Below are 20,791 nucleotides of genomic sequence, written 5' to 3' on the forward strand. Positions count from 1 at the left end.
CAGAATGAAATAGTCTGTGAGACAACCATTACATCCAACTGTGCAGACTTATGCATTAAGCATCTCCTATTTTGGAGTTTTTAAAATATCTTCTGATTCTAGCTATAGTCGATTCTTGATTATCTCCAGTGATCAAATCATAGCAGTAATGGGGGGAAAAACCTAAATTGCTAGCTATTTCCACCTGGAATTAAAGCACATTTGTATGCTTATATGCATTTAAGAAATTCATGGCAATTCAGAAGAATTTTATTCTGATCTTCTAACCAGTGGGTCATTAAGTATTCAAGTTTAAAGGACTTACCTTCCTTGATCTACAAACTTGTGTCATGTATATATTTATAGAGAGTAAGATAGCATAAATTCCAGATAATAAATCTATATTGGGTAGCATGTACTGTGCAGCACTAAGAAAACCAAATAGGCATTTATCGACTACAAAATGGAAACAATTCTTAGTACACATTTTGTTGGTAATATGAGCTGTCACATGATGTAGACTTTCTCCCTAAAGCCTCACCTCCGATCTATTAGGATGGCAAAACTTCAATGTGTACTTACATTCTGATTTCTCCATTCTGTTTTGTACTTGTATTCATACCAGTGCATTTAAGGTATTGATTTTTTTTTCACAAATTGTCTAGGACAAAAATAACTGTTACTTTTTTTTTTCAGCAAAATGTCATTCTCTCCAGGGCATAAACATGGCATATAACCTGATCAAACTTATACTTTTGAAAAACCAGGGAATCAAAAATTTAAAAATTCTCCTTAGGTGTTGGGTGTTATAGGGATCTGGGGTGTTGGTTACCTTGATATAGTGCCAGTCTAAATTCAAGCAGCCCTTTGCTATAAAGATGATGGGACACTGATTTACTCTACACGACAAGGCTCTTCAGTTATATACTCTGTGACTGGAGTTCTTAGGTTACCAATAGGCTTTATTTGTTTTCATTTGTTTCTCTGTTGCTGTAATAAAATACCATAACCGAAAGCAACATAAAGGAGAGAGTCTAATGTTGAGGAAGGCACAACAGTAGGAAGTGTGAAGGAAGAATAGGAAGTGGGGTGCTGTGACAAACCCTCAAAGCTCCCACTAGTAAGTAATGTAATAATGCTAACAAGTTTCTACCTTCTAAAGGTTCCATAAATTCTTAATACATTGCTTACAACTGTGGACAAAGCATCCGAATACTATTAGAGATTTTTTTTTTTTCATTCAAACCACTGTACTGCTTATTAAAAGAAATTGCTCATGGAAAGAGTGAAGCCAGTGGCAGTGATATTAGTGAATTATTTTATACATACAAAACCCTATGTTTTAATGCACTCACTTGAAAAGAAGACACTCTCTATGGGAAAGCCAGAACATGAGACAAATAACATGCTTATGATTGAGCTATATTTGATTTCACCAGATTCATTTGGTGGCATTACCTAAACTTGTATAGGACTGACTAGTTATTTTTAGTTTACTTTGAGGACTGTATTAGTTTAATTTTCTGTTAGTGGAATGAAATACCATGGCGAAGAGCAGTTTAAGGTTCAAAAGATTTAATACATCACAGATCAAGAGTACAACCATCATGTTGGGGGAATCAAGGCAATGGGAGATTGACTAAGTTGATCACAGTGTACCCAATACTAGGAAAGCAGAGAGGACAAATGGTGATTTTGTTCACTTTTTCCAGTTATGCCATACTGGATGCCCCGCCCTGAAAATGGTCCCATATGTAGTTAAAATGGGTCTTGCTATGGCATTTAACAAATATCGAGGAAATCCGCCAGTGACGTGACCAGAGGTCCAACTCCCACATTATTCTTGATCCTATCAAGTTGACAATTAAAAGCAATTATTACAAAGACCCTGTTGTTTATAAGATTAAAAGTGGCTAATGGCTTTAAACAGAATGTATTGGTCCCAGATTTCTCAGCATCACCACTTATTCCTTTCAGTCTCTAACACTTTTCAAGTCGTGAGAGCCTCTAAGGAAAAGCAAAACAAATAATTAACACCTTAATCTATTATCAACGAATGTTTTAGAATCCAGCTGATATTCCGACAATTATTTGGCAACCGATTAACAATAATATCTTATAAAAACTTAGAAATTGTATACATGGGAGTTAGCTAAATGAGGGGGAGATAATCGGCTATATCTTGCAATATCTGTGGAACCTAGACAAACTTATGGAAGCCAGACTTCCTTATAAAATGTTAATGTAAGGAATGTTCTAATCCTGAGGACTGTTTTACATGTAGTAGCTTTTTTGTTTTAAAGTTCTACTTCAAAATCTTCATTATTGTTCATTTTTAAAGCAATACTTTTAAATAGGACTTGAGGATTTAGCTCAGTGGTAGAGCATTTGCCTGGCAAGCTCAGGGCCCTCGTGTTTGGTGTCCAGTACAAGAAGTGTTTAAAATAATGCTTAGATAAGCATTGCAAAGGAAACCTTTTATACAATTGTGAATATATAAGAGCGGTTTCATGTGTTATTGCTCCATGACCATAAGCCAAATAATTTTTGGAGGTCAAGGTATTCACTGAATAAAGTGCATAGAAATAAGATTTCCAATAAATTTCCAATAAGATTCATCAGTGTTTGCAACAGTTACTTATAATCAGTTTATAACTAAACAATACTTTGTTTGCTAATGTATGGTGATTCCCCCCCCCATTTCTACTCTGAATTGCCCCCAGCAAAACTTCTATGCTGAAGGAACAATACTGAAAGAAACAGATGAAGTATAAAACTTGATGTAAATATCAAGTAGATAAAACTAAGAAACTCAATATTGAATCATATACTAAAGATGATCTGGGGATTCCATTGTGGTTTTTTGTGTATATTTTTCCATTATACAAAAAGCCCAAGAACACAGCAAAGCTGACAGGATGGGCTCTTTTCAGTACTAGATCTTTTGAAGTTCTGAAAAGATTAGCTTTCTAAGCAGTATCAGTGTTTATGCAACTGTTCTCATGATTTAGTGTAAAAGTTCTACCAGAATGCCTCATTTTGGATGGAGGGTTTCTTAGGTTGTGATGAGCTCTGTGACCATGGTTAGTGAAATATGGGAACCTAGAGATGGGATCGCTTTCATACAAAACATGTGTTGGGGTAAGCCTAATTTCCAGTGGCAGACTAACAATCAAGGAATTTCTTTCATTTCTCACCCACATCAGATAGCTTCTGATTTCTTGAATTCAGCATCCATTGACCTTCACACAGGTATACTATGTGAAAATACAGCAAGCAGTATGAGTTGACTCAAGTCATTCGAAGCTTCTTAGTCTTTACTAGCAAGTAATTACCATGGAGGATATTTTCTGTTTGTTGTGTTTTTTATTAGACTATGTATCCCATCTCTTTTTCTACGTAGTTTCTCAGCTTGCTGGGATGTTCAAGATTCTCTGCTAGGATGGAAGGGTACCTTCTGATGGCTACCTCTGTCTTTGTTTTTCTCTTGGTTCACTGAATTCTGAAAATGAAAGTGTGTTTCACTTCCTTTAGTCTACATTTTGTCCCTATAGATGATTTTGTCAAGTGCTTTCTCCAGCCTAATTTAAATGTTTTACAAATAGGACTTTGATCACAGCCCTTAGAAGAGATATATGTGACACATTATGGTCTTATAAATAGGAAAGGCTTCTGGATGGGCAATATGGAGTTTTCTTATTTCAGATTTCCTGAACGGCTTCAGAACACATCATCTTACCCTAATTTTGAGCAATCACTTTCTTTTTGGGTAATATATGCATTTTAAATCCTTCATCTTAATCCTATCTTCTAGAAGGCAAGCTTTCTTAATTGAGACTGCTAATCACTCCTCTCATTATTAATACTATATGTTGTCTTATTACTTTTCTCTGAATACCTTTATCAATTCAGATGCTTTGCTGATAGGGAAGTTGACTGAAACTGGAGTTAGAAATTCTGTCAAATTTCTATGACCTGTGTTTTAACCTCATTGATCCATTTTCTTTGGCAGATCTGTTTTTCAACTGGGAGTGACTATGATGGAAAGGTGTCAGTCAGGGTCATTTTTAAAGAAGTATCTATTCTGTTCTGCTCTTATTTCTATAGATAAGATAGTACAACGATACAAACAAACCAAACAATTATGCCTTTATCTAGGTACTTCTGATTCAAACATGCCCCTATGATTGTTTATTAAGACTTCTCATCTTGAGGTACTTTTCTTCTGTAATAACACTGTGGTCAAGTTGTGTGGTCCTGGCCTGGCCATGTTTTTCATGTTCATTTAGTTTATAAAGGCATCTGCAGATCATTATTTTAAAGTACCCCTATCATTCCAGTGGTCTCTTTTCAGTCTTCTGTATTAGCAATTAAGTTAGATTCATTAATGCAAAGAATTTAAAAGCTTCTCTATATGTCCTTGGTCAGATGACACAGTAGCTGTGATGACAGGAAATTCTGCCTGACCTTAAACATACTTCATGTCTTATCTTGAAGATATTCCTCATCCATTTGTTTTAACATCTTGGAAAAAGCACACAACAAAATTTCAGTTGAAGTTGAACAGACTGTGTATGGACATTGTCAAGGAACTAGTCCTTTGGCTTGCATTCAGTGTCATTGAGTTATCTTGTTCTAACTAATATCACCACTACAGGCATTTTCCCAATCAGTCCCACCAAATTCACATGAAATGTCAGCACAGTGTATTATTGTGCATCTTTTTGATGCAGCCTAGTTTTGCATTGGGTTCCTGAAATTGTTTTCCGTTTCCAATTATCAATAGGCCGACATTAAGAAATACTTAAAGATTTTGGTCCAAGTTCAGTATGTTCTGTTTCCATATTTATAAACTACTTAACTCAATTTGTGTTCTTTTATTTTAATGGTGCAGAATTATAACTTCTTTATTGTGTAGCCAAAAATCTAAAGATGTTTATTGGAAAATAGGCAATTGCATCATTAATCTTTATGACCTTTAAATTTTTGAAACACATGAGATGACTCAAGTTCCTAAGATTTCAGAATCAGCTTTGAAAATAATAGTCATAATTGACTAGTGTATTCTTTACAAAGAAAAATATCAGGCAATGCTTATTAGCTAAAACCAATGACACATTACAAATATTTAAAATAAATAACTAAGATAAGCCAACTAATCAATGACTCAATATGTAAAACTGAAAGTGGAACTTCATAGGGCCATTAGTTTCAAGATCTCATGAATAAATGCTATTGTATGCTGAATCTGAATTTATGCATAGAATTATATAAAAAGGAAATATAGTAATACAGCAACGAAAATCCATGTAACGGAACTTTTGCTTTCTCTAACTCAGGGAGACTCCAATGTAAGGAAAGTCCATTCTACATACATACTTGATATCTTTTCTTTGGTTTCATTTTGAATTCTTCAAAGACATTCTTTAAATGTCTCCGACATTTATTTTCAAGCTGTGGATGGGAGTGATGTTGTTAAATCTATCATTAATTTGAATTTAGTAACTTCCATGTTTCAAACTGCTTCCAAACCTGCTAAGTTTGCATAATTTGTATTGTAATTATTATAATTCACATATATTTGTTAAGTGGACAATAGAATCAGGAATTGAACCGCACTGATTAAAAATTAAAGATTCACAATTTGGCATTTTATTCAATCTGCATATGCAAATAGGCTTTGGCAATGCCAAAGTTATAATTTAGAATCTTAATTTTACTAAGATAGTTTTTGTGGAAAAGATGTGGTTTTGTTTTTCGTCTGTTCTGCTAGACTAGTAGTTCCCACCCTTTCTCATGTTAAGACCCTTTAATACAATTTCTCTTGTTGGGGTGATCCTCAACTATAAAAATATTTTGTTGGTACTTTATAACTGTAATTTTGCTATTGTTATAAATCATAATGTAAATATTTGATATGCAGGATATTTTACATGGAAACTCTCAAGGGATCATGACAAACAAGTTGAGAAACACTGCACTAGACAAACAAGATTCTTTCAGAACAGCATATATCAAGAAAATTTAAGAATTCTAAAGATAGAAATGGGCATTGATTATTGGCTTATCTTTTCAATCATGCCATTCACACAACCCACCTTTGGGTTCCAAATAAATAGTAATAATTTGCAGTGTCAACAACAATGAATGCTCCCCGATAAGGAGGTAAGTATTCCTTTTATACCACATACTGAGTCATGCATAGCCATCAAGACCTTGACCAAGCTCACATAAGAGGATACTGGAACCTCCAAGCAAGGCACCTGGAATCCCCACATTTTGTTCCAGGCTTTAAGAGTTACAGATAGCCCTTGCTCTCTCTCTTGGCAAGGTTCAATCCTTTTAATAGAGGAGTCATTCCTTTTGAGCCTGTATAAATACCCCCGATAGTGCTGGGCAAGGGAGGGTACTTCTTCATCCTTCTCCCAGTGGTCCCTTTTGGACACATAAAGAGGAGTCTGAATGAATGACTGGCTGCTTAATGTCAAGGAGGCCGGTACATATCTCTTTCAACACCTAATTCCTTCATAACCTCTTTCTCCTAGGTAACTCCCCATTCCCTCTTCCACTTCCCCAATTCCCTCCCACGTAGAGTATGGGATTTTTTTTTCTCTTGCTCTCTCTCTCACTTTCTCTTTTCTGTATCTCTCGGAAATCAGACAGGAGTTCAGAGCACTTTCACTACCTTTTATGAGGTAGATTGTGATGTCATAGATGGGGGCAGGGCTAGTCAACTTTCTACCCACCTCCCAACCTGTGCTGAGGGAGCTCCAATCGGGAGTGGAAGCAGTGACTCCTCCATGGTAAGTAACTTCACTTTATAATCTAATATACTTTGTGGTTATTAATTCTGTAGAGTGGGGTGGGGGTAGGGACGGGCTAGAATTCCAGGCAAATGATCATGTGCAAGTTGAAACACTCTTTACCTGATCAACTTTGAGCAAAGGTTCTTTTTGTTTTTGAGAAGGCTTAGGAATCTGAGCAAAGATAAATTTCAACTGTCACCCAAACTTGAGAAGCACACATGGTGTTATCATAGCATTTCAGCCTTTCTTCCCATCGGGACCGAAAGTGTGTAATGTGCAATGTATCTATCTAGACATCTCTGTGTAATCCCCTGAAAACAGCTAGCCAAGAGGATGATACGCTGATTATTTGTCTTTAAAGAAAATTGAATGGTCTTGTAATGTCCTTCACTGGCATTGGCCCTGAGACTTTTTTAGGACTTCTAAAACCATGGGGGTAAAAATGCAAGGTGTATTTTCAACATGTTCCATTTAGGTTTAAAACAAAACAAAACAAAAAAAACCCCAAAGAAACAATGAATGCTTCCTAATGACAAAATTGACTATTTTTTTTAATGAAAAAAAGTTAACACTCTTGCAAGTTTAGGGCATGATCTTTTAAAAGTGTCACAACCAAATATACTACCTCTTTTTGTATGTTATTGTTGCTGTTGAGTGTTGTAACACTGTTGTTTTTCTTGGGTCACTTGGTGGTTAGGATGTGTGGAAAGCTGTCCTTTGAGTTTCTGTTGCTGATTAGCTCTTCACATGCCTTACTGTTTAGAGAGACAAGATGAAGTGGGCCTTTCTCTTGTTTTTTTTTTTTTTCCTTGTTCTTTCCTGGGTACTTATTACAATGCTGGAGCTTGAGGCTTTTGTCTGAGGGAGCAAAAGGAGATCATGAATGCAGTTACACCTTTTAGGGGATGTGGAAAGACTAGGATGGGTTTTTTTTCTTTCTTTTCTTTTCTTTTCTTTTCTTTTCTTTTCTTTTCTTTCTTTCTTTTCTTCTTGAACACCACAACATGGACCCTCTGGAATGAAATGGACATATATAGGTACCGATTATGTGTATTATAAAATACACATTGAGGCTGTCATTTATGTTTTTCAAAGTATAGAGTCTTAGGTGTTTATGTGCAATGGTGGTGAAAAATGGGGGCAGTTTGAAAATGGAGATCCTTTTTATTTTACTTTTTTATTGAAATGCGTCTTACATATCTTAGGGTGACCTCAAAGTTGTTATGTAACTGACAACAACCTTGAATTTCTTATCTCCCATCTCCTGAGTGCTAAGTTCAGATGTACAACATCAAACCAAGTTTAATGTGGTCCTAGGATTGATCCCCGGGCTTTCCTGCTTAACCATATCCACAACCACATATAGACATACTTCTCATTAACAGTTTCTCTGTTTTCTGTTTAATTCAGAATCTGTACTTCTTTTAATAGATTTGTAGAACTTTAGGTTTTATTAAGCTTTGAATTGTTTTGTTACCGGGAATTTGGGACCCATAAAGGTGTTGTTTCTAGAATTAATTTCTCTCTTAGATGCCTAGTCTAAAGGATTGACTACAGTGTTAGATGTTTTAGACGTCATCAAGATAATCGAGCTATGCTAGCCAATAGGAACCAACATTCAACCTAATGTTGTTATACACATGAGAATGCTACATGTTTGGTTGTCCCCATCTCTTATCTACTTCTCATTAAAACGTTATATTCCTAAGTCCCAGGTAGGAGCAATTTTTCAGTGCTAGAAAATGTGATGTCTACTCATAGCTCAAGTTGTTAATGTCTTTTATCAACCCCTTCATACAGCTGCCAGGTAAGAAATGGCAATTTTTTCCAAACTCTTGGAACACAATCATCTTTAAACTTCGTGAGTTGAGAGTGGTTGTGCTGTACGCTGAGAGTCTATCATGGAATGTGTCATGCATGCACTTGTTGATTTTCATGTGCATGTTCCATCTATAGTGGTGTTCAGTGTTTTTAATGTATTTTATATGTATTAAAATTATAATTTATATATGCACAAACATATACTCTAAAGGAGATGGTGGATTGTAAAATCAATTGTAATTAAGATTTGTAGTTGATATACTGATCCTCTTCCTGTCATTGACTGGTTAGATTTTCCCAGAGTCGATGATTTAGATCTTTTGGGCAATTATTTTTCTTATCTATGAAGTAGGTATATGGCCTATAAAGGATGTAGTCTCAATATATAGACCCGAAAATTCTATATTTTCATGATATTTAAAAAAAATTAGCGAAAAAGAGGACTGAATAGTTGGAAAATACAGTTTTTATATTGGACATATATTCAATCCTTAAAAAAGTTCATTCAAAAAGAGATTCTAAAATATATCCTCCATCTGGTGTACTATTTTTGGTTAATACTATATATTAATAGTCCATGTTCTTTGGCATGTAACCACCATTTGGTTAACTTGTTCTCTATAACCCACTTAGTTCTGAATTAACTGAAATGCAAAGAAAAGTAGTACCATGATAAGTGGCTATGCTGTTTCTAAAGAATTATTGGTTTGGAATTCAATATTTTTATGCTTTTTGATTAGAAAACTTGTTTCACATTAAGCGTTATACATACCTACTAGACGATCAATAAAAATGATCTCATTGAAAACTCTGAAGTTCAAGGTTACATATGCAATATGTCGTGGATAAGTATTAATGAATAGAGAGTTGGTAGGTACTAAAGTATGTGCTATATAGGAGATAAAATGATCGTTCATCTGGATCTTGATGAATGTGCAACTTTTGACAACTCTAATCACTTGTCAAGTGACAACTTGGAAATTAACATAGTAAGTGCTCAAATAACTAAGAAATATCCCTATGATCTTCTAAGTTAAGGACCTAGTTTAGATTATCCAGTATAAGTATCTTCATTTCCTAATGTTATATAAAATTCTGAAATTTGTTATTTTAGGAACTATCTTTAGACCATAAACTTGTTGATTTGGGAACAGCAAACTCGCAGAACAAAATGTTATGGAATACCTTTGTGAGAAGCGGCGGCAAATAACCTTTGTAGTATTGGTGTTTGTGTTTTTGTGTGTTTGTGTTTTTGTACATGAGGATGCAGATAAGGATATAGTCTTCAAGATCACAGAAATATTAATGGACTTGAGGATGTCCTGTATTCAGATGTGTTTTACATCAGAATTCAAGTCACTACTGATAGTCATGTACTTTTCCTGAATCGTTTCTGACTTTATCATAAGTTTAGTTTATAGCGCACTTTACTTCTTTAGACAACTTAAGAAGCCCACAGTGAATGAACTGTAATTGTTTTCAATGAAGATTAAGCTAGATAGCCATTTTCTCAGTTACACAGAATGTCATGTGACGATGCCTAGCCCCATCTGTGGAAGACAGTTTAAGGGAAAGGATTAGCCCACAGGTTAACTGGTTCTTTGGTGAAAACAGAAAGGAAACATTTTTTCTGGAGACATCTTTAGCCGGTTTAGAAGGCTTAGTTGGTGATGGAAATGTCCACCAGCCAATGAGAATATGTGTTATAAGGATGAATTTTGAAGGCAAAGAGAATAAAGAATCATGTCATATTCTCTGCCCTAGAAAAGTCAGAGTTGATAAAGTTTAAGTGCTAAGTAAAACTGTATGGCCTTATATCAGTCTTTCCCCTGATATACTTGGAAGAGGTTTCTGATTTAGATCTGATTTACATATATGGACAAGCAAAAACTTATATAAAAGCCTCTGTGATATAGACTCAGTGATAATTTATAGTGTGTACTCGACCTCACTTTCTTGTCTATATCCATCCAAGTTACTATTTTGACCTTTCTAACAGACTAGCTTTCCATGAATAGAACTAACCCTGCAGCCTATCCCCTTTTCCAGATTCTCAGGGCTTTGTAACTAAATAAAGCTTTGGCTCACTCCATTCTGTGAAATGCTTTTTAGTTTCTTAATGTGACATCAAAATTACCTTTTAGATTTTATTATCTCAGGAAATCGCTTTTTCACAGAATAAACTTGACTATGAGAGAACACTGAAGTTTAGTGATCAAAAACAGTTTTCCAATGGGGGAAAAATTCTGTTGGAACTAATTGTACAATACAAAGTTCAAATGAAACTTGAATTATTTTTCAAAGACGTTATAGATTGTTAAAGGAGGGTAATGATGTTAGAACTGCTTTTCCCAAAAGAAAGTTGACATTTTTCTCTTTACCCAAGTCTAAGCAAGCATACTTCTAGGGTATTCTAGAAATACTCAGATCTGTAAATTAATACATACTGAATGTATAATGTGATGCCTATTGTCTGATGTAGTGTAGATAGATACACAGATGAAATTATCATGGAAGACAGGTGTCTGAAACAAGTAACAATGATACATTACAATAATCTTTCTGAATGAAATATACTACAAAGTTATTTGAATATCTAGGTAGAAAGGGAAAAAAGAGGCAAAAGAAAGCATATATATCTATATGTATAATTTACACACACACATAGATATATATCTTTACAGATACAGAACTACTATGAAATAAGTTTCCTTGGGAGAAGAATGTATAATATCTCTGAAGAGAAAATCAGAAAAAACATACTATTCATGTATATGCACATTTTAGGTTGATTGGACCAGAAAATGCCAGAAAAGGGTAGAAAGTATCTTATTATGAATGCTATTCAGTGTTTCTTTTTTTTCTTTTTTAATGGCCAGAACATCTGCATGAATAACCCAGCATAGGGGTAGGAGGAGGCTATGAAGATGAAGAACCTGGGCTAAATAGCAGTCTTTTTGAATAAAGATGATAGAGTGTAGGATCTTGGAATATCTAATTAACTACCAACTTCTTAACACACACCAGGTGATTCATTTTCACACCTCTGTTTCAAAATCTGCAAAGTAACAAACTGACTCATCTTTCTGTCCTTGGAAGAAGTTTCAGATGGAAAAAAATTAAACATTAGGAGTTAAGAATTGAGAGTGTTAAAGGTAACTGTATTAGTTAGGTTTTCATAGCTGCAGCGAAAATGCTTTGAGAGACCAATTTTGGGGTGGACTTCCTGGTTTTGGCTCACTGTTTCTGATTGTCAGTCATGGTCACTTGACTCCTGTATTTCAAGACCCAGGTTGAGGCAAAAGATAATGGCAGTGGAAGCTTGTGGTAAAGGCTGCTTGCCTTAAGAGAGAGGGAGGTTGCCTCTTTGACAAGCCCCCTGGGGCTTTCTTTTACCTAGGGCTTTCTTCCTACTGTTTGTTACTTCCCAGTAATGTCACCATATTGTGACTCCATCGAAGGATCAATCCATCAATTAGGTCAGTTCCCTTAGGACTCTAATAATTCCCCCAAAGCTATCATCTGGCAGCTAAAGCACTGATTCATGAGCCTGAGTGGGACATTTCACATTCACACTGAAGCAGTAATAGAAGACGATTCATCAAATAGTCCATTTAAACCCTGGCTAAGCATGAGGAAAAATGGTATAAGGATGATGGTTAGTAAGCCTCAGGACGTAGTAAATGATGAACTTAAAGGAAGAGTGTGGAACTATAAAGATCTGAGGGATGGTCTTCGATATTTTGTTTGTCATGTCCCAACACGAAGAGTTAAGGAAGAACAAAACTAAGCAGTTCTATATCTCCAAAATTGTGAAAGGGATGTGTTTATGTGGGTGTGTGAGATGGGGAAGGAAGAAGAGAATATTGAGAAGAAATAGGAGAGAAAGAAAAATTCAGAGAAGTATTTTTTCTAGAATAGTATTTTTATTTACTTTATTTTAAATTTAAAACAAACTTATTCATTTTACATATCAATCCCAGTTCCCCCTCCCTCCCTCCTCCTGCTCCCTTCACATTCTCCCCCCTACCCCTATCCACTCTTCAGACAGGGTAAGGCCACCCAAGGGGAGCCAATAAAGTCTAGCACATCACATTGAGACAGGACCAAGGCCCTCTCCCCTGTATCTAGTCTGAGCATGGTATTCTTTCATAGGGAATGCGCTTCAAAAAGTCAGTTCATGCACTATGAATAAATCTGACCCAGAAAGTCAAACATAGTACTTATTCATTCATAAGTGGATATTAGACATAAAGAAAAGGATAACCAGCCTACAGTCCACAAACCCAGAGGAAATAGGTAGAAAGGACCCTAAGAGAGACATGCATGGATCTTCCTGGGAAGTGGAAGTAGATAAGATATCCTAAGTGAATTGGGAGTATTGGGGGTGGGGGTGGGGCAAGGGAGACAGGGGAGGGGGAGAGGAGAACTTTAGAATAGCACTGATGCATTGTTTGATGGCTTCAAGTGAAAGTCTACGGAAAATGTGCGCTTTAGCATTCTCATCTTAATTAAAAAATAATCATGTGTTTATGCTCCCAAATTATGACCTAGATGATGGTCTGTATTAAAAATCTTAGTTGCATAACTATATATTTGAATCAACAATCAATTAGGAGTGTTAAATTTCTTCTTTGTTTTCCCTTCATGGATAACAGCTGTTACCCTATACCCATCAGTCTGTGCAGAAAGCCAGGGAAGTACTCAAAGACAGGTAGAAGGGACACTTGAGAGATGCCCCACACTTCTTCTTTCCAAAGAGATGCTACAGGGTTTTTTTTTTTCTTTGATGTTGCTGATACCCTCTTGTTCTCTTTCATCATGTCTGCCCCAAGTCAAACTTTTGGACTTTCAGGGAGCTGATCAATCAGTCCAGGGATCTACTTCACAGAGATAGTGCATCATTGGGAGTTTAGAGGAATCACATGGAGAGGCATTGATTGAAATCAGAGAAAATGACTTAGGGAAAGGAGAAAAGTATTGATTTTTACATTTGAGACTATAGAAGCAACCGTTAGCTACTAAAGTAGGTGATACTCATATTTTTGCCTTTACCATTCTCAAACTGAGCTTTGAAAAGCAAATACAGATCAGCATCCAGTTTCTAAATGTTCCTGATATAGATGGATTTGGACTCTAGAAACGAAAGAAGGGACAACCTCATGGGGTAAGGTGAGACCCTCCTAGAATATAAAGACAGTCTGAGACTCCTAAATAGGAAGACTTCCCCCCACACACACACACTTTACAAAGTCTGGAGTAGTCCAGAAACCCTTTGCTGTGAGGGTTGTATGGTTTGCTTGTGTAGAATGTTTAACATCATCTCTGAACTCTCTGTACTAGAAGCCTACAGCAACTACTCATTGCTAATCAGTGATATTTGACTGTACTGGAGTCAGCAAAATTCTTGACATTTGACTCAGAATATACACACCCTTTGAGGTTGGTCCTCTTATATTCCTTCTTTTAGGAAAGGAATAAGAGGGTAGAAGGGAAGAAGATTCACTTTCGGCCCCTCAGTGTCAGCCTGGCCCCAGGGCATGGAAGTGTACTTTGCTAAAAGAAGGACTCTTAGGAACCCATTAGAAATGTTTACCCATCATCACCTTACCTCCTTCCTAGTTATAACAGATACCCCGTAACTTATAGATCTAGGACTTTCTGTTCCTAAAGACAGTTGTTTCATGATAATATTTAGAGAAAAAAAGTTTTAAATGGGTTAAAAATGACTTGCATTTATTGCTTTGTATAAGTAAGGAGTTTAAAACAATTCCATTGTGTTTATAACATTTAAGAACTTGCAAGCTTCTATCCTCAATGCTCTGATACAGGTAATTTATTTGATTTTTAAAGTACTGCAAAAACAATAGTATTACCATAGCATTTTGTTCATTCTGTACACTTAGACATCTTGGTGTGGTGGGGACAGATAATATAAATTTTTAAGATGGAAGGAAAAAGGGGAAGTGATAGGCTATGTTCATTCCTTAAAATATTATTTTTTTCAATCATGTCTAGTACATTAGGCTAATGACCATGTTGAAATTCAAATTTCTACTGCAGTTGTTTTTGAGATATTTATAGTCAGTAAATTCTGTAGTACGTAAGTTTGTGCCAGGTGAGCCTTGAATCCATGGGGTTATTGTGAAGCACTGAACTTGCTTTACAGCTCAGAATTATAATAAAGTGAGAGAACTCTTGCAGGTGTAACCTCAGAGTTGAGGCACTACTCGGGGATGTATCAGCAGTGATACAGCAAGCTGTAGCCTTGCCACTTTTTGTCTCTTGGGAGAAAAATGAGAGGACCTTAAGTCTTGGAATACATATTTAGGTGATTTAAGTTTATCAAGGCTAGATTCACAGGAAATCCAAAAGAAGAATTTTGCCTTGGCAAAATTTTCATGTCAATATTAAATGTGGTAAGATGTAGCATCTTGCCCATGCTAAAATCAACCTGCAACCCTTTAATGTTTATCTTGTTTTTGGGTTAACAGTTGCTGTTGTCTTAAAGTTAAAGTAGTATTTTTCCACCAATAAGTTTTTTAGCTCATAAGTTTCAAACTTTTTTCAACAGAAACCGATATATTTTTCTCAAATTTTTGGCAATACTCTTATGCATTTCCTGTTTTGTGAGGATTCTGTTCTCTTTAATCTGTGAATTATGCAAGTTTCTTGTGTGTCTCAGTCTCTTTTCAGAGAGCACAGACAAAATGTTGTCCATCCATAGAGGTTCTTTGTTGAACCAAAAATACGGCCAGTTTTAGATGGAAGGAACCCTCAGGTGTTTTTGCTACATTTTCAATCAAGTTCATTCACTGCAAGAGAGCAAGACTAGAGATTTCCAAACTAGGCCAAGCCCTGGCAGGCACTGTAGGAGGAAGCATCCTGGCTTCTAAAGAGAACCACTTTATATGCCCTTTTTGTCTTCTTTTAGATAGAGGCATTTGGAACGGTGGTACATTACTAAATACATGATACACAAAGACAATCTTTCTTTTTGTAGGTTGCTTGTAAGTTTCATTCACCTACTGATGAGATGGTGAAGCTAAAGTCAGAATTATTTTTTTAAAAAAAATTAGGATAAATTCAGGAAAAGTATAACAAGTTTGGTTACAGGACATATGCCAAGTTGGGGAGATAGCTAATATTGTATAACCCAGCAAAGAGAATACTTACCAATTTTTAGTTTCCTGCAGGCACACCTCATAATTTAGTTTAAAAGAATCCTCCACTAAGAATCCATCACTGAGTTGACTGCTACTTATCCTACTATCCCCAACACCTAATCCCAGTGTGCTTCCTGTATTAGGAGCCCTTGTGCGAAACACAGCAATAAGGGGCAGAAAGGCGTCTGCATGGTAGGACCTAGAATGATAGCCATGGATATATGATCCACAAAACTTTCGAGCACAAAGCAGCAAACAAATAGCTTTTTGGTTGGAGCAAGAAATGCAGCAGAATTGTGATGAAGACACCAAAGGCAGATTAGTGGATGAGCTGTTCGCTCACGGGGAAAGCATGACCTCCTTCAATTTATTAGAATATGTCCATCTCTTTTCCACCCCTTAAAACATGTTTTCTGTAGAGTATCCTCTGAAGACAAGTTTTCTGAATAAAGTTGAGATTATAATTAGGCCACCATGCAATTAGGGCCAAGGTGGAGAATCACCTTCTCTAGAAAATCTTTTTTTCCCCTTATCTTGCCAGTTACTTGAGTTGTCTGTTGGAATACCTGCTACTGAACAGATTTCTTGGGCCAGTGATATCTGGCTCTTCCAAAATTTAGAAGAAATTATGTAAAAATCATTTATAGCCACATACGTCTTCAAACTTTAAAAGTATGTTTTAAGCTTCTTTATTTTCTTACTCAGACCTCATAATAAACTTTGAAAAACATTGTTAATAACTTCATTTTACACTTGAAGAAATAGAGACTTATAGTAATGATTGTCCCAACATTTTATAGGAAGTAAATGACACAGAGATAGTTTCCTTCGTGGATAGTATTGTGTTTTATGAAATGAGAGCACAGTTTAGGAGGGCTCTTCTGCAGAGCAGTAGTTGAAGGAATTTAGGAAATGTCACATGTCAGGTGCTACAAGATGATAATGACCATAGTTGTTACAGTGTCATTTTTTTTGTCTTACAGTGTCTGCTAGATGACAAAGTAAAGGCTATGTAGAAATTTGAAATTATAAAAATTTGAAATCATTTCTCCTCCTAACTCTTTGGTATACGGAAAGTGGTATGTGTAAAATCTTCAAACCAAAAAAAAAAGTAGAAGTTGTCATTAACCAAGTTTGCTTTGACTATGGAGAGGCTCTTTTGGAGAGTTATGGCTGCTAGAAAGAGATTTAGAGCCTGAAGATGATGTCCCCACCACTCAGCCATGAATCATTATGGCAAAGCTGGTGTTTGCATGGGTTGGCTTCCATTGTGGGGCCCGGATGACATCTTGGTCACATGACTCATGCTTGTGAGCAAGTAGAATGTTTCGTATGGTGTGTGAACTACAAGATTTCTGTTACTACACTCAGAATGCTAGAGAGTAGAGTGTGAGAATTCCATAGTAGGCTCCTCTCTTCAAAGAAGACTGTCACAAAATGTTAAATATTCTCTATTCTGGTTTCCTCATATGTAGAGAAGGGGGATGATCGTATGAACTTGTTTTAAAGATCTGAGAGAATTTATGTGGTGCTAACATGATGCCTAGCAACCACCCCTTGCTACCTCATTGACATTAGTATTCTCAATAGAGTAGATATTCTTTATTTATGAAATGTTTTATGAAGAATAAGCCTGGTTTTGAAATATACTCAAATTGCGGTGATGGAATAGGTAATAGAATCAATGTATATTGTAGTTTGGCTCATATACTTCGTCAATTATGAACCTTTTCTACTCTTCTAACAGACTCATGCATTTGGTTCTACTTCCATGGAATGAGTATTAGGTAGAAGGAATGCATACTAGCCTACACACTTTCATTTTAGTTTCATGTGTGTCTTTCCGTTTCTATTTCCAAGTCTTTGATGTCACAATAACTCAATAAGACCCTGTTGGAGGTGTTTGGAAAACAGCAGGTTTGTGGGTAACTTTGTACAAGATAAAGTAAGGATTAGATGGCAAGACTATGGAAAATATAAGAGAAGGAAGAAAAGAGATTGAGGTCACCAGGGTGGGAGTGTACTGAAATTTAGAAACTTTTTTAGTTTAGTTTTCACTAAGTTTTGGATTTTCCCTTAATTTGACTGGGATAGAGATTGGAACTGAAGTAGAGAGGCCCTGGAAGAGGCTGATGAGAGATGTGACAGGCTGAGTTCATTTGAGAGGATACTTCTGGCTTTTGTTTGAGTAGTGAAGTGGGTAAAGATCAGAAAGCAGGAAGAGTGGCTAGGACAAAGTATGGAAAAAGAACTAACAATGATGTTTGAGGAGTTGGCTAACATGAGCGATCAGATGGCAGGAGGTGAGATGATTAAAGCTGAGAGAACAGGAGATGAAGGGAAATAAGATGCTGTGGCAGAGAGAGCAAAAGGCAGCACACTACTCAGGGTGCTTCATCTAAGTGGTATGAAGAAGGGAAGGGCTGCTGACTGAGAGGAAGAGGTCCGTGGGAGGAGTGGGTTTTAGCTAGAGGTGGAGTGATTCATAGAGCACCCACTAGCTTAAGATGATGGGGAAAACTCAGTAAGAAAAGATCTGCGAAAGATTCGATTATTCTCTAAATGCCAAAGGATCTTTGAAAGGTAACTCGAGAATCTGAAGTGCAATAGATATAGAAATGAACTGAGTTTATTGTTGCATCTCTACTGAACTGTATTCCTAGGTCAAGGTGAAATCCATATCCAAACTTATGGCAAGTGCACATAGTGATCACATGGAGGAAGTCGTTGTGGTGACAGTTCACGATGTAAAAGCTAGAATGAAGGAAATGTTTGAAGGCAATTTTTCTGTGTCTGCGAAAAGTAGACAGAAAAAGTGTGTTCAATTCTAGAAAGCTATGGATCAACTGCTCAAATTGAAAACTAATTTAATTAAAATTACTTGGTTTTAAACCATGCATTATACTGATGGCCTCTTATGAACACTTGAGTTATGGAACTTTCTTTTTGTCTTAATTCGCATTATTATAATGAAAAAAGATTTGAAATTTGGGTTAATGTACCGAATTATTTTACATAGCTATAGATGTGTCTAACATTTTACTTAGTTTTAAATATTTTATTTAGGAGATCATTACTCATATTAGAGAAAAATGATAATTAATATCCTACTTAATGACAGACGGGATGTCCCAAGTGGATATCTGAAACTTAGGCATAAGGAGTTCTCTATGGTATAGTCATCAAGCTCAGCTATGGAATTATATTGGATTACACACTAGACAAAGTTTTGATTCATTTACTAAGAAATGGTGCAAGATTTTATCATGCTACCAAGAACCAACAATGCACAGTTTAAAACTTGAAATGTTTTTTTTCTAGAGCATTCTATTTAGTAATTCCAGACCAAAATTGTCTTTAGATCACAGAAACTGATAGGAACAAAACCACAAAATATAAGGAGGACTTCGTTTAGTGCAATGAAAAGAACTGACATGAATGCAGCAGTGACTGAGGACAGAAGGCAATACACTTCAGAGCACATAGCAGAGGAAGTCTCAGACCATGTTTATTATAAAGAGTAATTCTGATAGACTGTGCAGATCTGATAAGGGCATTAAGGAGAGTGTACACTAATTATCCTTGTTACTGTTGAGTAGAGGCTAACTAAAACATACAGTTTCCCAGTTTCGACTTTTAATGATTTTGGATTAAAAAAATTGCACCTTTCCTTGTTATTGTCTCTTTCCTACTCTATGTGGTTAATATAATAAATGCTACCAGTAGGAAATAATGGTAGAAAGATATTCATGAATCTTAATTTGATGAGATTATCATGCTCCCTTAAATAATACTGAGACAAGGTTAGTCTCAGCTGGAGACGATAGGTGTTAGGTGTATTTAAAGATGAACAGTTATGCCAAGTGATGGTGGCACGTGCCTTTAGTCCCAGCACTCGGCAGGCAGAGGCAGGTGGATCTCTGTGTATTCAAGGTCAGCCTGGTCTACTACAAGAGCTAGTTCTCAGATAGGCTCCAAAGCTACAGAAAAATCTTGTCTTGAAAAACCAAAACAAAAAAGAAAGAAAGAAAGAAAGAAAGAAAGAAAGAAAGAAAGAAAGAAAAAGAAAGAAAAAGGAAAGGAAATAGATAGCCAGATTTAGGAAAGAATTCAGGGAACCGTGGAATTGTGTTTGTTTTTTTTTTTTTAATGAAGATCAGCCATGCCTTGAGATGATGGTCTTCTCTGATTGACAGTTATTAGGTAATATTAGGTATGGATTTTAATAATTTTTGGAATGAGTTACCTTCCTTTTATTTTAGAAGATATTACTTTAAATAACATCTAATAAGAATTATAGTTTGAATTACTGGAATTTTATGTTAAATGGTTATACACTTTATCGTATATTGGTTATTTCATTTAATGTTTCTAAAATTAGATTGAGAATATTGATTTTTCATCTTAAACTCAGGCACAATCTTTGTGAGAGTCTAACCTAGCAGGCACCCTACCCCAGACGCCCCACCCCATGTACCTGTAAATTCAGAGAAAAGTCAGAACTGGCCCCAAAAGTATTTGGCTTCCCAGAGACTCAAGGACAGCCAATCAGAAGCTAAACAGACAAGTTTTTCTTCCAGTTACTGGGTGATTTTGTGGAAAGTTGCAAAAATCCCCTTATGACTTAGAGCCAACTATCCCCAACCCAATCAGGTAATGTTAAAGCATGTAACTCCCTGCTTGTGGTTTTTCTCTTTGAAGACCCCCTGCATTGTGAGCCTTGGGCCTTTTTCCATCACCCTCTGCATCAGTGTGTGGGACAAAGCAACTTCTTGCAAGCCTGTAGAGCAATAAGGAAACCTTGTGTAATTGCATTGGAAAGTCGGCTCTGTGGTAGTCTCATTGGGGGTCTCACAACTCAAGCATAACAGTTTCTTAGCCAGATTAGCTTCTTACCAACTCCTAGTAGACACTTCTTCTAGCCACTGCCAAGCCCTAAGTGTTGCTAGATATTTGGGGCATCAGAGTTTTGCCTAAGATCCTTAATTTTTCCTGTACTCTTTATTAGTTCTGCATTCT

At 36.1% G+C, this 20,791-nt stretch overlaps 1 protein-coding gene across 4 annotated transcripts in view; it reads left to right on the forward strand.

Annotated features, from left to right (window-relative positions):
- Window positions 1-20,791, forward strand: part of Ctnna2 (catenin alpha 2) — a 1,099,183-nt gene that overhangs the window by 1,067,699 nt on the left and 10,693 nt on the right. For 2 of the 4 annotated variants that reach the window (XM_075983800.1, XM_075983798.1), the window contains one exon: window positions 6,639-6,782. The exons of the other annotated variants lie outside the window; for them this stretch is intronic. In XM_075983800.1, coding sequence (XP_075839915.1) covers window positions 6,639-6,782 — 144 coding nt within the window. The remainder of the gene's footprint in view (window positions 1-6,638; window positions 6,783-20,791) is intronic. 4 annotated transcript variants of the gene reach the window in all.

Source organism: Microtus pennsylvanicus, chromosome 8, assembly GCF_037038515.1.
Source record: "Microtus pennsylvanicus isolate mMicPen1 chromosome 8, mMicPen1.hap1, whole genome shotgun sequence".
NCBI lineage: Eukaryota > Metazoa > Chordata > Mammalia > Rodentia > Cricetidae > Microtus > Microtus pennsylvanicus.